Raw genomic sequence first — 13,933 nt, 5'->3', positions numbered from 1 at the left:
ACCCTGCCCTGCAACTCTCCACATCCCAGCTCCGCCCTGCATGGCCCATGCTCCTACCCAGAGACAGCTCCGGAGGGCGCAGAAAACTCTCTTCTCCCCCCTCCCACACACAGCTCCGTCCCACATGTGCTTCTTATAAATAGTTGGCGAGAGATTCACCCCGCATCTCCCACCCAGGCCTGCTTCTTCCAGAGCTTGAATGTGGCCAGACGCCACTTTAGTTTAGGGTCGGTTTGTGCATATAGGGACGGCTCAGTGGGGCGGGACGTGGGGGTCAGGACCAGCCCGATGTCCCAGCATGGGGTGCTTAGAATTGTGCTGTGCTGAAATGCAGCTACCTCTGGGGAGGGGCAGCTGTTTGACATTTGCACAGCAACACTGCACTGACCCCTACTGAGCCCCCTGCAGCATGGCGACCCCAGCTGAGCCCCCCGCCCTGCTCCCTGCAGCACAGCACCCCCTGCGGAGCACACCCCCGCCCTGTTCCCTGCAGCATGGCGCCCCCTGCTGGGTCCTCTGCCCCACTGCCTGTGGCCTGGCACCCCATTGCACTGAACGGGGCCATTGGGGCCTGCAGTGATTGCCATGGGGAGGGGTCTGGGCAGGACAGACACCCCGCCGGGTCCCCCCGCGGCTGGCTCCCCCGGCAGGTCCCAGGCTGCCCCTGGGCACCATCTCGTCCCCAGTGCTGGGGCAAGGGACTGGGAGGGCAGAAGAAGCCGGGGCTGCTGGGCATGGCCCGGGGCTGGCAGGCAGCAGCAGGGTGAGCGCAGGAAGGGCTGACGGGGGGGGGGGGGGCAGGGCTGGGATGCGCAGGGAACAATGGGGAGAGGGGTTGTTGTTCTGCGGGCGGCCGCTGGGAGGTGCAGTCTCGGGCAGGTGCATGCTGGGAATTGTAGGCAGGTGCATGTCGGGAGATGCAGTCTGTGGCCAGGTGCATGCTGGGAGCGGTAGGCAGGTGCATGCCGGGAGATGCAGTTTGTGGCCAGGTGCATGCTGGGAATTGTAGGCAGGCGCATGCTGGGAGATGCAGTCTGTGGCCAGGTGCATGCTGGGAGCATTAGGCAGGTGCATGCCGGGAGATGCAGTCTGTGGCCAGGTGCATGCTGGGAGTTGGCCAGAGGGCCGTGCAGGAGGAGCAGAGGCTTCAGCTCCGACAGCGGGTGAGTCAAACCCCCCCCGACCCCCCCCCGGCTCTGCGTGTGCACCCCGCGGGGAGATCGGGGCTGGTACTTGGGGGGGCGGGGTGTGGGGAGAGATTTGGGGCTGGGCGCTACGGGGAGGGGGTGGGGGCCTGAGGGGTGGGTGGAGGTTTGCAGGTGGGGGGGGGGCTGTGCTAGGGGCTGGGGGGGGGGCTGGGGTTGGGGGGCTGGGCGGAGGGTGGTGGGGTGGTTTGGAGGGGGATGGTGGGGGGCTGAGTGAGGCGGGAGGCTGTTTATGGTTGTGGGGGGCTGGGTGAGTTGGCGGATGGTGGGGGCTGGATGGGCTGGGCTGGGGGCCGGGCAGAGGGCAGCGGGGGGCGGGGCTGGGTGAGTTGGGGAGCTGGCCCGGGGGCTCCCCCTCTAACCCTCATTCCATCTATCCCAGCCCCCCTGCCATGCCGGCCACCTGCTCTGCCTGCTGCGCCAGCCCGGCTGCCCTGCGGCGCCCCAAGACGGGCCACGCCCTGTGCCGCGCCTGCTTCCTGGCGGCCTTCGAGGAGGAGACGCACCGGGCCATCGTGGCCGGGCGGCTCTTCCGGCCCGGCGAGACCGTGGCCATTGGCGCCTCGGGCGGCAAGGACTCCACGGTGCTGGCCCACCTGCTGCAGCTCCTTGACCAGCGCCACGGCTACGGCCTGCGCCTGCTGCTGCTCTCCGTGGACGAGGGCATCGCCGGCTACCGCGATGCCTCCCTGGCCGCCGTGCGTCGACACCACCGCCGCTCCGGCCTGCCCCTGCACGTGGTCTCCTACCGCCAGCTCTACGGCTGGAGCATGGACCGCATCGCCCGCCACCTCGGCCCCCGCAACAACTGCACCTTCTGCGGCGTCTTCCGGCGCCAGGCCCTCGACCGGGGCGCCCTGCTGATGGGCGCCGACAAGATCGCCACAGGTCGGGGGGAGGGGGGGGAGCCACCAAGTGCCCTGCTGCTGGGAGGGGCAAGATGGTCACGGGGGCAGGAGAGTCCATGGGGAGCATCTGGCGTGAAAGAGCGGGGGCCAGGGTTGCCCTGGGGGTGGGGTGTCAGCTGGGGGATTGCTGCTCAGCATGTACGACGTCTCCCCGGGGGGGGTCCTGTGGGATGGAGGCAGGGAGAGCTGTAGGGTCTGAATTGCGGGGAGGGGGCTTTGCTGGGGAGAAGGGGGCATTGTTGGGTCTTATCTGGAGAGACTCTGTGCTGGAGGAGGGGGTGCTATGGGGTCTGCTTTGGGGGACTCTGTACTGGGCGGGGGAGTCACCGCAGGGTCCGACCCGGGGGCCCGCTCCGGCCTGACCCTTCCGCTCTCCCCCCGCAGGGCACAATGCAGACGACGTGGCCGAGACGGTGCTGATGAACTTCCTGCGGGGTGACGTGGGCCGGCTGCGCCGGGGGGCAGGAGTGGGGCCGGCGGGGGGGGAGGGGGCCGTGCCCCGCTGCAAGCCCCTGCGCCATGCCTACGAGAAGGAGATCGTCCTCTACGCCTACTTCCAGGGCCTGGACTACTTCAGCACTGAGTGTGTCTACGCCCCCCAGGCCTACCGCGGCTACGCCCGCGCCCTGCTCAAGGATCTGGAAGCCGTCCGGCCCAGCGCCGTGGCTGACCTGGGCCACTCGGGTGAACGGCTCTTGCTGCGCTCCGACCTCCGCATGCCGTCCCGCGGCACCTGCCAGCGCTGCGGCTATGTGGCCAGCCAGACCCTGTGCAAGGCCTGCGTCCTGCTGGAGGGGCTCGACCGCGGCCTGCCCAAGCTGGGTATCGGCAAGCATCGGCGCCTGCGGGACAAGCTGCGGGACGGGCAGCCCCTCACCCAGGAGGAGCTCAGGCACCTGGGGGCCCCGGCCGAGGGGGAGCCGCCGGAGGAGCAGGAGCCTCAGGGGGAGCTGGGGACAGACAAGGAGCCGTGGGGCAGACGGGAGCTGAGGGGCCCACGGGACCTGAACTTCTGAAGTGGTGTGGGGTGTGCCACTGAGAACAGCCGTGCTCCTGTCCACAGCCCTGCTCCGGGGCGGGGTGGAGTGGGATCCAATAGGATAGAACAGGGGGGCTGGGAGCCAGGACTCCTGGGTTCTCTCCCTGGCTCTGGGAGGGGAGTGGGGTCTCATGGTTAGAGAAGTGGGGCTGGGAGCCAGGACTCCTGGGTTCTATTTCCAAGTCACTGTGTGACTAGGTAAGTCACTTTTACCTTGCTGTGACTCATCCCCCCCCCCCCCCCCCCCGCAGAATTGAGATAATGCAGCTTATATTTTGTAAACTGCTTGGAGAACTGTGGATGAGAAGTGCTCAGTGTGAACAAGTGGCGCATGGTTCTCTCCTGTACCAGGAGATTACGAGGACATGTGAAAGAGCTGAGAATAAAACTTTGCTGAAGAAGAAATCACGGGGTAAACAGCATCTGTAATCTTTGGCAATCCTCTAACAAAAAGCCGGACGGGCACTTAAGAAAATTCACACGTCAAGGGGGCAAAGGTCCAAACTTGAGATAAGATATTTCAAAACGATTGAGAGGAAACTGCTTGAGGGACTGGCACTGAAGAAAAAGTTTTTCTCATGTAAATATTAGAGAGTTTGGACTTTTCAGTCTGATTTAGGGTTGGGTCAATTTTTCCTGAAAGTCTTGGGGCAGGGGAAACCTACAGCATGTGTGGACTGATTTACACAGCCCCAAGGTTTTGGCGGCTCACCGATAGCCTGGTTCAAACCACAAGGGTCAGAGGTGATGAGAAGATTTTGACAGAAATGATTTCTAGTCAGTCCATCCTGTAGAACTGAATGGTGGGTCGGAACCTTTTTCTGCCGTTCCCATTCTATAGCGGGGATGCAATTTCCATCTCTTCTCTAGAACAGGAATTCCCAACCCCAGAAGGGGGTGGCAAGGCTATTATAGGGGGGTTGTGAGACCTAGGGGTACCATATTTGAAGGATGCTGCCAGGGGAAAAGGGGAACTGGTGTGGGGGTGGGTACAGCTTTCTGGCCACCCAGCTCTGAAGGCAGTGCTGCCGCGAGCAGCAGCAAGGTTGGCATCTAGGAGAGGACAAGGTTTCACTTTTATTACAACTCAGCAGCAAGAAGCACGAAGTAGGGACGGAGGAGGACAGTTTGCACGCCAGTGTAGCCTTTTATTTCATTTCACGTGAATTTTGTAATGTATCGCACCCCTGTGCGTTTAGATCTAGCAGGGACGGTTTCAAGCTCAACAGAAGGAACGTCACCTCGGCGACTTGCTTTCGCTGTAGAGTCTCTCGGAACACAAAGACCCCAAGGGTAGAGACCACGCAGGCATTCGCAAGTACAAGGTCTAGTCTGTTTTATAGGCTTTGTTAAAGTTATTACCCAAGCCGATCGCAATTCTAGACTGACCTGTGCACAAGTTACAAATATTGTTACATTCTCGTCCTCTCCAATAGTCTTCGGTCTGATGGGTCTCACGGTTTGATGAGAGGGATGGTTTCTGCTGGAGATTCCCATAGCAAGCTCAATTTTCCTGCTCTGGGCATCCTGGTTTTATAATGTGATTCTGCCTACAGCAACCTTCTGCGCATGGACATGAAAGTGTCACCCCTCTTTTCCCTTATCTGTCCCCTACAAACTTAAGGGAGCCTGATTTCTTTAGGTCGCGTAGGCTCTCTTCATTCTCATTCGCATTGACACACAGCCTGTATCCTGTGGCGAAGGCACGTGCTGGAAACAGATATGCCTTTGCAGCATTTTTAGGATTTAAAATTCATCTTCCAGTTAATTTTTCTCATTACCCCTTGACCCTTCTTTTCCCCATCATCTTAGGGCATCGGGTTTTTCTTCACGTACTTACTTATATCTGCATTTCTTAACTCCAAGGCCTAAAATAGCGAAGCTAAAATTTTGCAGGCCTCAGCCTGCAGGCCTTGCGTTTCGACCCTACTTACTCAGATACTTAATACATGATTATTCCCTCTACATGCTGATCCGTCTTAGACTTCTATAATCCTACAATGTAACTGTTTAGCATACAATGATTATATAGGCCATAACATGTTAGCTAGTCAGAACATCACACAATAAATGAACAATAAACTAAAATCATTGGCTACACCGGGCCAGAGAGAGACGGGGACAGAACTGAAGCCAGTGCAGGCTCCTACCAGCCCAGGTCCAGAGACCAGGTAGGCACCGGGGGTGGAGTGCGCAACCAGTGCCCAGACAGATATGGCTGGGTTGGGGTTGCCAACCCTCCAGGATTGGCCTGGGGTCTCCTGGAATTGACATTCATCTCCCCGTAACCATTGAAAGCGATCTGGGAATTATAAGTAGGATATTTTAAGAAAATGACATTACGTCACGTTGGGTAAAATTTTTTTCCAGAATAGCTTCAGTCAGAGTTGGCAGCCCTATGCTGGGTGAGGGAGCTGATCTCCAGCCTGGGCAGGATAGGGAAGCCACTAGGGGATTCAGCGCCATTGATTGCAGGGATAACGCCGACATGCGTCATTTACTGCTCCTGTGAGTATGTCCAGTGATTTGCTGTCACGTCTTGCTGGGGGGGTATAATCATATTTTCAAAGGGGGACCCTTGCTCTAGAATGGGTTTAAAACACCAGCCGCCTTTTAGGACAGTATTTTCCATCTGATTCTCTAGGCCGGAGTGTCTCAAGTCTTTTCTGCACTGGAGCTCACCATGGTCCTATAGGCCCCCCTCCCCACCCCTACCTTGTCTCGGTTTCAGATAATAGACCCTGAATTTAATCCTAGCAAAGGTCAGGAAAACTACTGTACCTCTGAGCTCCGCTCTAGCTCAACTGCCAGATTGGGGCTGGAGGCGGAAAACCCTGAGGTAGGTTCTCTTGGCTGTTGGAAATGGCCATTTCGTCAAAACCAAAATGTTCGGTGGGGAGGTGTGGGGTGGGGTGTCTAAATGAATTATTCTGACATTTTCATTTCAGGTGCTATTCCTGCCTGCTGGCTGAGGCCCTTTCTGGGACTCAGTGTCCCCTTCTCTAATAGGGGCAGATTGATGCTCTTGGAGAGCCACAGATTGAAAACACCAGCTAGAGGGGAAGGATAGCCCAGTGGTTTTCGGGCACGGCTCTAGGACTTGGAAACTCGAGCAATTCTCTGCTGCACGACAGACGTCCTGCACGGGCTGGAGCAAGTCACTTTAGGCATCAAGATTCCCTTGAAATCAGCAGTGCTGCCTGAGTCTGCACAGAGCCCCACGTAGCAGTAGGATTTAATGTTTGTATTTTATATAATTTAGAATAAAGAATAATAATGTAGCATGTATTAAATGTGTTGGTGTATGATTGGATTATATTCTGCCAACCACCCTTTTTGAATAGCAGAAAGGAATGGGCCGAATGGGCCATTGGTAGAGCTGCATCAGCCAGCATCTGTGTCCGAAGCTGATTTTAAGGCCGTGACAGACCTTTAGGGTCACCATTTTGTTGTAGGTTTAGCATTTTAAAATAAAAGAATGCCACGATTGTTCTCCTGCATTGCAATTTGATGTTCCCATTCAAATGCTCTGTGTAAATCCATCCTGTTTTGAGTGCGAATAAGGAATGTGTGTGTTAGAAGATAAGTGGGAAGGCCATCACCAAACCAGATGTTCTAGGGAGGAACCGCGGCAGACGCAAGGGCACCAGAAAATTACAACACGACCCTATTGAAATGTCAGAAGAGGGCAGATAGACGACTCTAAAAGTAAGACAGGCACCTACCAACGGGGACAAGATAGCTGTGATCAAAACCAGCATGGGGTAACTCCCTAAGAGACTTAATAAAAAAACAAAATAAGCAAAACAATTTAAGAAAACAAGCATTCATCAAATAAGAATTGATTACAGTCTGTGTCCATGGAAGGAACAGTTCAGCGAGGAAAGCAGGAACGGGCCCGGACAAGCAGGCAAGCAACAAATAAAGAGATTGGAAAACAGGGTGGGAGCCCTGAGCGGCATAGTGTCATGAGTAAGGGAAGCAGTAAGTACAGGCATGGGGAATTCACAACCCTGGACAATACTTGGAATAGTGAAATCTGAGTTGATGAAGGTGTCATTTTGGAAAATAAGTGATTTAAGGAAAGAGAGTGAGAAGTTCACTCTGCAGAGGCTGGAGAGAATTAAGCAGTTGAACGTTGTAAAAAAAATTTTTTTTAAAAAAGTGTTAGAAAGAGAATTCTTGGTTTCTTTGCAGCCATTCTGAAGGGAAAGTGGGCCCTTTTCCAAAGAAATGTCTGTAAATAATCCAGGCAAAGAGACAATCTGATTTAAATCATGTGACTATGAACAATTTAGTCAAATTCACTAAAAGAATTTCAAGGGTTTCTATTGGAACTTAATTGCCCCCAAATATATACAAATGTAATCTATGTACAGCTGTGTAAAAATTAAAGCAGTGTAAAGGATGTTAAGGAAAACAGTATGTATGTATCTGTGAGTGAGTATAAATATATTGTGTAAATATGTGGAGTGTTTAGGACCTAAACCAACACTCCTGGTTTGTAAAACTCTTGTTTTGTAGGTTTAAGATGAATTGGTTTTCTTTTGTTTTTAAATAATACCACTAAAATCCATTTGAATCTTTCATTCAGAATTGCAAAACTGAGAAACACTTTTTGCCAGACACAGGTAACTAGAGTTGTCTGGCTTTGGTATTTAGCATTTAACCCTTAAGTTACCTCAATGCTTTATAACTTCTTCTCAAAGACCAAAGTCATGGCTGCAGCAGGGCAGTCAAAACCAGAAGAATGGGAAGAAATTCTAGATTTGTTTTGTGGTAACAAAATAGCAAATAAAAGCTGTAGTAAAATAATAATTTTTTTTAAAAAAGGCTGTGCCCCTCTGGAGTAACAGCAAGGGTGAGGTGCACAAAATAAAAAAGGCAACATTAAAAACACTGAGCCTTAAGGTGGCTCTGAGTAATCAGACTGTCACTTTGATAAGGGTACATGAAAACTCTGTAAGCACAAAAGAAACAGTTACACCATATGTAAAAATTGCTATGGCTAATGTTATAGGAGTTAAACTGTGGGAGGAATGTGCATTATCCCAGGACAGGTGCAGTGTATATTGTAGAAGGGATAAAAGAAACGCAAACAAAACATGCCACTTAATTAAAATGAGACTCCAGTGTAAGGTTTGGCTTTACCTGCTTCTGGGAACTTTCAGTGTCCAAATAATTAGAGCAATCATGGGAGAATCATAGAAGATTAGGATTGGAAGAGACCTCAGGAGATCATCTAGTCCAACCCCCTGCTCAAAGCAGGACCAACCCCAAATAAATCATCCCAGCCAGGGCTTTGTCAAGCCTGACCTTAAAAACCTCTAAGGATGGAGATTCTACCACCTCCCTAGGGAACCCATTCCAGGGCTTCACCACCCTCCTAGTGAAATAGTGTTTCCTAATATCCAACCTAGACCTCCCGCACTGCAACTTGAGACCATTACTCCTTGTCCTCTCATCAGCTACCACTGAGAACAGCTGAGCTCCATCCTCTTTAGAACCCCCCTTCAGGTAGTTGAAGGCTGCTATCGAATCCCCCCTCACTCTTCTCTTCTGCAAACTAAATAACCCAAGTTCCCTCAGCCTCTCCTCATAAGTCATGTGCCCCAGCCCCCTAATCATTTTCAATGCCCTCTGCTGGACTCTCTCCAGTTGGGGGCCCCAAACTGGACGCCGTACTCCAGATGTGGCCTCACCAGTGCCGAATAGAGGGGAATAATCACTTCCCTTGATCTGCTGGCAATGCTCCTACTAATACATCCCAAAATGCCATTGGCCTTCTTGGCAGCAAGGGCACACTGCTGACTCATATCCAGCTTCTCGTCCACTGTAACCCCTAGGTCCTTTTCTGCAGAACTGCTGCCGAGCCATTCGGTCCCTAGTCTGTAGCGGTGCATGGGATTCTTCTGTCCTAAGTGCAGGACTCTGCACTTGTCCTTGTTGAAACTCATCAGATTTCTTTTGGCCGAATCCTCTAATTTGTCTAGGGTCCTCTGTATCCTATCTCTACCCTCCATTGTATCTACCTCTCCTCCCAGGTTAGTGTCATCTGCAAACTTGCTGAGGGTGCAATCCACACCATCCTCCAGATCATTAACGAAGATATTGAACAAAACCGGCCCAAGGACGGACCCATTGATACCGGCTGCCAACTAGACATGGAGGCATTGATCACTACCCGTTGAGCCCGACAATCTAGCCAACTTTCTATCCACCTTATAGTCCATTCATCCAGCCCATACTTCTTTAACTTGCTGGCAAGAATACTGTGGGAGACAGTGTCAAAAGCTTTGCTAAAGTCAAGGAACAACATGACCACTGCTTTCCCCTCATCCACAGAGCCAGTTATCTCGTCATAGAAGGCAATTAGATTAGTCAGGCATGACTTGCCCTTGGTGAATCCATGCTGACTGTTCCTGATCACTTTCTTCTCCTCTAAGTGCTTCAGAATTGATTCCTTGAGGACCTGCTCCATGATTTTTCCGGGGACTGAGGTGAGGCTGACTGGCCCGTAGTTCCCAGGATCCTCTTCCTTCCCTTTTTTAAAGATGGGCACTACATTAGCCTTTTTCCGGTCATCCGGGGCTTCCCCCGATCGCCATGAGTTTTCAAAGATAATGGCCAATGGCTCTGCAATGACATCAGCCAACTCCTTTAGCACTCTCGGACGCAGCGCATCCAGCCCCATGGACTTGTGCTCGTCCAGCTTTTCTGAATAGTCCCGAACCACTTCTTTCTCCACAGAGGGCTGGTCACCTCCTCCCCATGCTGTGCTGCCCAGTGCAGTAGCCTGGGAGCTGACCTTGTTCGTGAAGACAGAGGCAAAAAAAGCATTGAGTACATTAGCTTTTTCCACATCCTCTGTCTCTGTGTTGCCCCCCTCATTCAGTAAGGGCCCCACACTTTCCTTCACTTTCTTCTTGTTGCTAACATACCTGAAGAAACCCTTCTTGTTACTCTTAACATCTCTTGCTAGCTGCAACTCCAGGTGTGATTTGGCCTTCCTGATTTCACTCCTGCATGCCCGAGCAATATTTTTGTACTCCTCCCTGGTCATTTGTCCAATCTTCCACTTCTTCTGAGCTTCTTTTTTGTGTTTAAGATCAGCAAGAATTTCACTGTTAAGCCAAGCTGGTCACCTGCACAGATCCCGGCTGAGATCAGGGCCTCCATTATCTGAGCACTGCACAGCCCCACAGAATTTTCACAAGATCTCAGCTCCCATGAACTCCTGGAAATGAGCGGGGAGATTTTCAAGCCAGCCCAGCGCACTGCTGCTGACGGGGACAATATGTCATCTGTGAATAGGCAGAGCCATGCGCAGACCCAGCCTTCTCTCTTGGCTGCTCTCTAGGTCAGAGGAGCCGTGGGGAGCCCTGCAGCCGCTCTCGCTCGTCCAAAAGGCCTGGCAGGAAGACGGGGAGCACACGGCTTTCTCGGACCCCATCCCAGCTGGGCGCAGAGGAACAGAGGACACCAGCATTGCGGCCCGGCTATTTCTACTGATGCCAAGGGAGAGTCTGAGGAGCGGGCACAGTCTTTTCAGCCACAGCTTTTGCAGGTGAAAAACGCAGATGCACGCAGGCCGGACACCATCCCCAGCACGAGTTCCTCTGCAGGGCGGCTTAGCAGCTGCCCCAACACAGCCCCGAACTGCAGCCACACCGAGGGAGGCGCGAAGGGGGCCCAGGGGCCGGGTGTTCCCCAGGAACTGACAGGAGAGGGGATGTGCCAGTGTACAGGGGGGTTGGAATATGGCTAAATTGGCAACACTGCAACTGAGCACTAAGGGGTGTGTGCGTGCAGGGGGAATTCGAGGGGGGGGCAGGAAAATCCCAAGCAGGGGGAATCTCTTACCGTCCCCCAGGCTGGGCTGCGCTCAGGTGGGGGTTGATGGTCCCTGGGAAGGGGCAGCAATCTGTGGGCACACGGCTCACCCCGTCCCGTCCGCAGTGTCTCAGCTGCTGTCACCGTCTGTGGGCTCCTCGCTCCCCCTCTTCCTGCCGCCCCCTCTCTGTGCGGGGGCCTCCCCTGCCTGCCTTTGGCTGGACCCCCGGCTCTCTCCTGCGGCCCTCGCTCAGGCCCTGGCTCGCTCCTGATCAGTGAAAGCAGCAGCTGGCTGAGGAAGCAGGCCCAGGCCTCACCCCAGCCGGCTGTGGGGGGTAATAGGGGAGGGGCAGAGTGGGGCCTAGATCCCTCTCCCCCCCCCCCCCGCGCAGTTCCAGGTGGACACACAGCCCTAAATGTCACCATGGAATCAGGGGGTGAGAGTGTGTACTGAGAACACCCCCACACACCCCCACAGAGCAGCACTCACCCCACACATTAGGGACACACCCCCATACCCCCCCCACAGAGCAGCACTCACCCCACACAGCAGGGACACACCCCCACACACACCCCCACAGAGCAGCACTCACCCCACACAGCAGGGACACACCCCCCCACCCCGCCCACAGAGCAGCACTCACCCCACACAGCAGGGACACACCCCCACACACCCCCACAGAGCAGCACTCACCCCACACAGCAGGGACACACCCCCCCCCCCACAGAGCAGCACTCACCCCACACAGCAGGGACACCCCACACACACACCCCCACAGAGCAGCACTCACCCCACACAGCAGGGACACCCCCCCCCACACCCCCCCACAGAGCAGCACTCACCCCACACAGCAGGGACACACCCCCCCACACACCCCCACAGAGCAGCACTCACCCCACACAGCAGGGACACACTCCCACACCCCCCCCCACAGAGCAGCACTCACCCCACACAGCAGGGACACACTCCCACACCCCCCCCCACAGAGCAGCACTCACCCCACACAGCAGGGACACCCCCCCACCCCCCCCACAGAGCAGCACTCATCCCACACAGCAGGGACACACCCCCCCACACACCCCCACAGAGCAGCACTCACCCCACACAGCAGGGACACACCCCCACACACCCCCACAGAGCAGCACTCACCCCACACAGCAGGGACACCCCCCACACCCCCCCCACAGAGCAGCACTCACCCCACACAGCAGGGACACACCCCCACACCCCCCCACAGAGCAGCACTCACCCCACACAGCAGGGACACACCCCCACACCCCCCCACAGAGCAGCACTCACCCCACACAGCAGGGACACCCCCCACACACACCCCCACAGAGCAGCACTCACCCCACACAGCAGGGACACCCCCCCCACACACACACCCACAGAGCAGCACTCACCCCACACAGCAGGGACACCCCCCCACACACACACCCACAGAGCAGCACTCACCCCACACAGCAGGGACACACCCCCACACACCCCCACAGAGCAGCACTCACCCCACACAGCAGGGACACCCCCCCACACACCCCCACAGAGCAGCACTCACCCCACACAGCAGGGACACCCCCCACAGCCCCCCACAGAGCAGCACTCACCCCACACAGCAGGGACACACCCCCACACACCCCCACAGAGCAGCACTCACCCCACACAGCAGGGACACACACCCCCCCCCACAGAGCAGCACTCACCCCACACAGCAGGGACACACCCCCCCCACAGAGCAGCACTCACCCCACACAGCAGGGACACACCCCCCCCACAGAGCAGCACTCACCCCACACAGCAGGGACACACCCCCACACACCCCCACAGAGCAGCACTCACCCCACACAGCAGGGACACACCCCCACACACCCCCACAGAGCAGCACTCACCCCACACAGCAGGGACACACCCCCCCACACACCCCCACAGAGCAGCACTCACCCCACACAGCAGGGACACACCCCCCCCACACCCCCACAGAGCAGCACTCACCCCACACAGCAGGGACACACCCCCACACACCCCCACAGAGCAGCACTCACCCCACACAGCAGGGACACACCCCCACACACCCCCACAGAGCAGCACTCACCCCACACAGCAGGGACACACCCCCACACACACACCCAGAGAGCAGCACTCACCCCACACAGCAGGGACACCCCCACACACCCCCCCACAGAGCAGCACTCACCCCACACAGCAGGGACACACCCCCATCCCCCCCCCCACAGAGCAGCACTCACCCCACACAGCAGGGACACACCCCCACACACCCCCACAGAGCAGCACTCACCCCACACAGCAGGGACACACACACTTCAGGGCTTTCGGAGAAAGCGAGGGCTTTGTCTGCATTCGAGGAAAAGGGGGGTGTTAACGTGAAATCCTGAGGCAGGCCAGGCACGTTGTCGCTCTGACACGGGTGAGCAGAGCAGAAGAATTACTGCTCGTGTAGCTTCCCGTTTCTTTTCGGAGCTCAGCCCTGGGGTGGATTTGAACTCAGGACCTGGGTGTTATGTCTGACGGCTGTGTTGGGGACACTGGGGCATGGCCACTAGGTAACTCGAGGGGATGGAAGACCACGAGTGTCGATGAAGCCCCCAGGTGTCCTTGGCCCCCCCGCCTGGAGGCACTCGCAGCAGTTATGCTGAGAATCTGCAACAGTATGTTGCAGAGTCAGACTGCCTGAAACTAAGCAAGGCCAAACAGGGGAGATAGGGAAGAACAATGCTGAATAAAGCAGCTTTATGTATGGTTTAAGAAATGATACGGAGAACAAGGGCACTAGCTGGGAACTGGATTGTCTGGCTATATGGATACTTAGGGAAGCTTTCTATTGGATAAGTATGCTGGGAAAAAGGATGTATAAAAGCCTGTGTAACTTCCTGCTCTGTTGTGCAGGATCTGAGATTTTATTCTCCCTGTACCTTTTTGCAGCTGCAAATAA

The 13,933-nt window shown here is 55.5% G+C and overlaps 1 protein-coding gene across 1 annotated transcript; it reads left to right on the top strand.

The window, feature by feature from the left end:
- The first annotated feature begins 1,055 nt into the window (after positions 1-1,055).
- On the top strand, positions 1,056-6,644 carry CTU1 (cytosolic thiouridylase subunit 1). Its single transcript, XM_084613301.1, has 3 exons — positions 1,056-1,163; positions 1,588-2,093; positions 2,498-6,644. Exons 2-3 carry the CDS (start codon positions 1,598-1,600, stop codon positions 3,127-3,129), a joined length of 1,128 nt encoding a protein of 375 aa, XP_084469427.1. The 5' UTR covers positions 1,056-1,163; positions 1,588-1,597; the 3' UTR covers positions 3,130-6,644.
- Positions 6,645-13,933: the final 7,289 nt, after the last annotated feature.

This window comes from Lepidochelys olivacea (assembly GCF_965140295.1).
Source record: "Lepidochelys olivacea isolate rLepOli2 genome assembly, chromosome: 24".
Taxonomy (NCBI): domain Eukaryota; kingdom Metazoa; phylum Chordata; order Testudines; family Cheloniidae; genus Lepidochelys; species Lepidochelys olivacea.
This window is presented reverse-complemented; position numbering and strand designations above follow the sequence as displayed.

Coding starts and splice junctions, on each gene's coding strand:
- CTU1 (XM_084613301.1), top strand. CDS start 1,598: ATGCCGGCCACCTGCTCTGCCTGCTGCGCCAGCCCGGCTGCCCTGCGG. Junction 2,094..2,497: donor CGCCGACAAGATCGCCACAG/GTCGGGGGGAGG, acceptor CTCCCCCCGCAG/GGCACAATGCAGACGACGTG.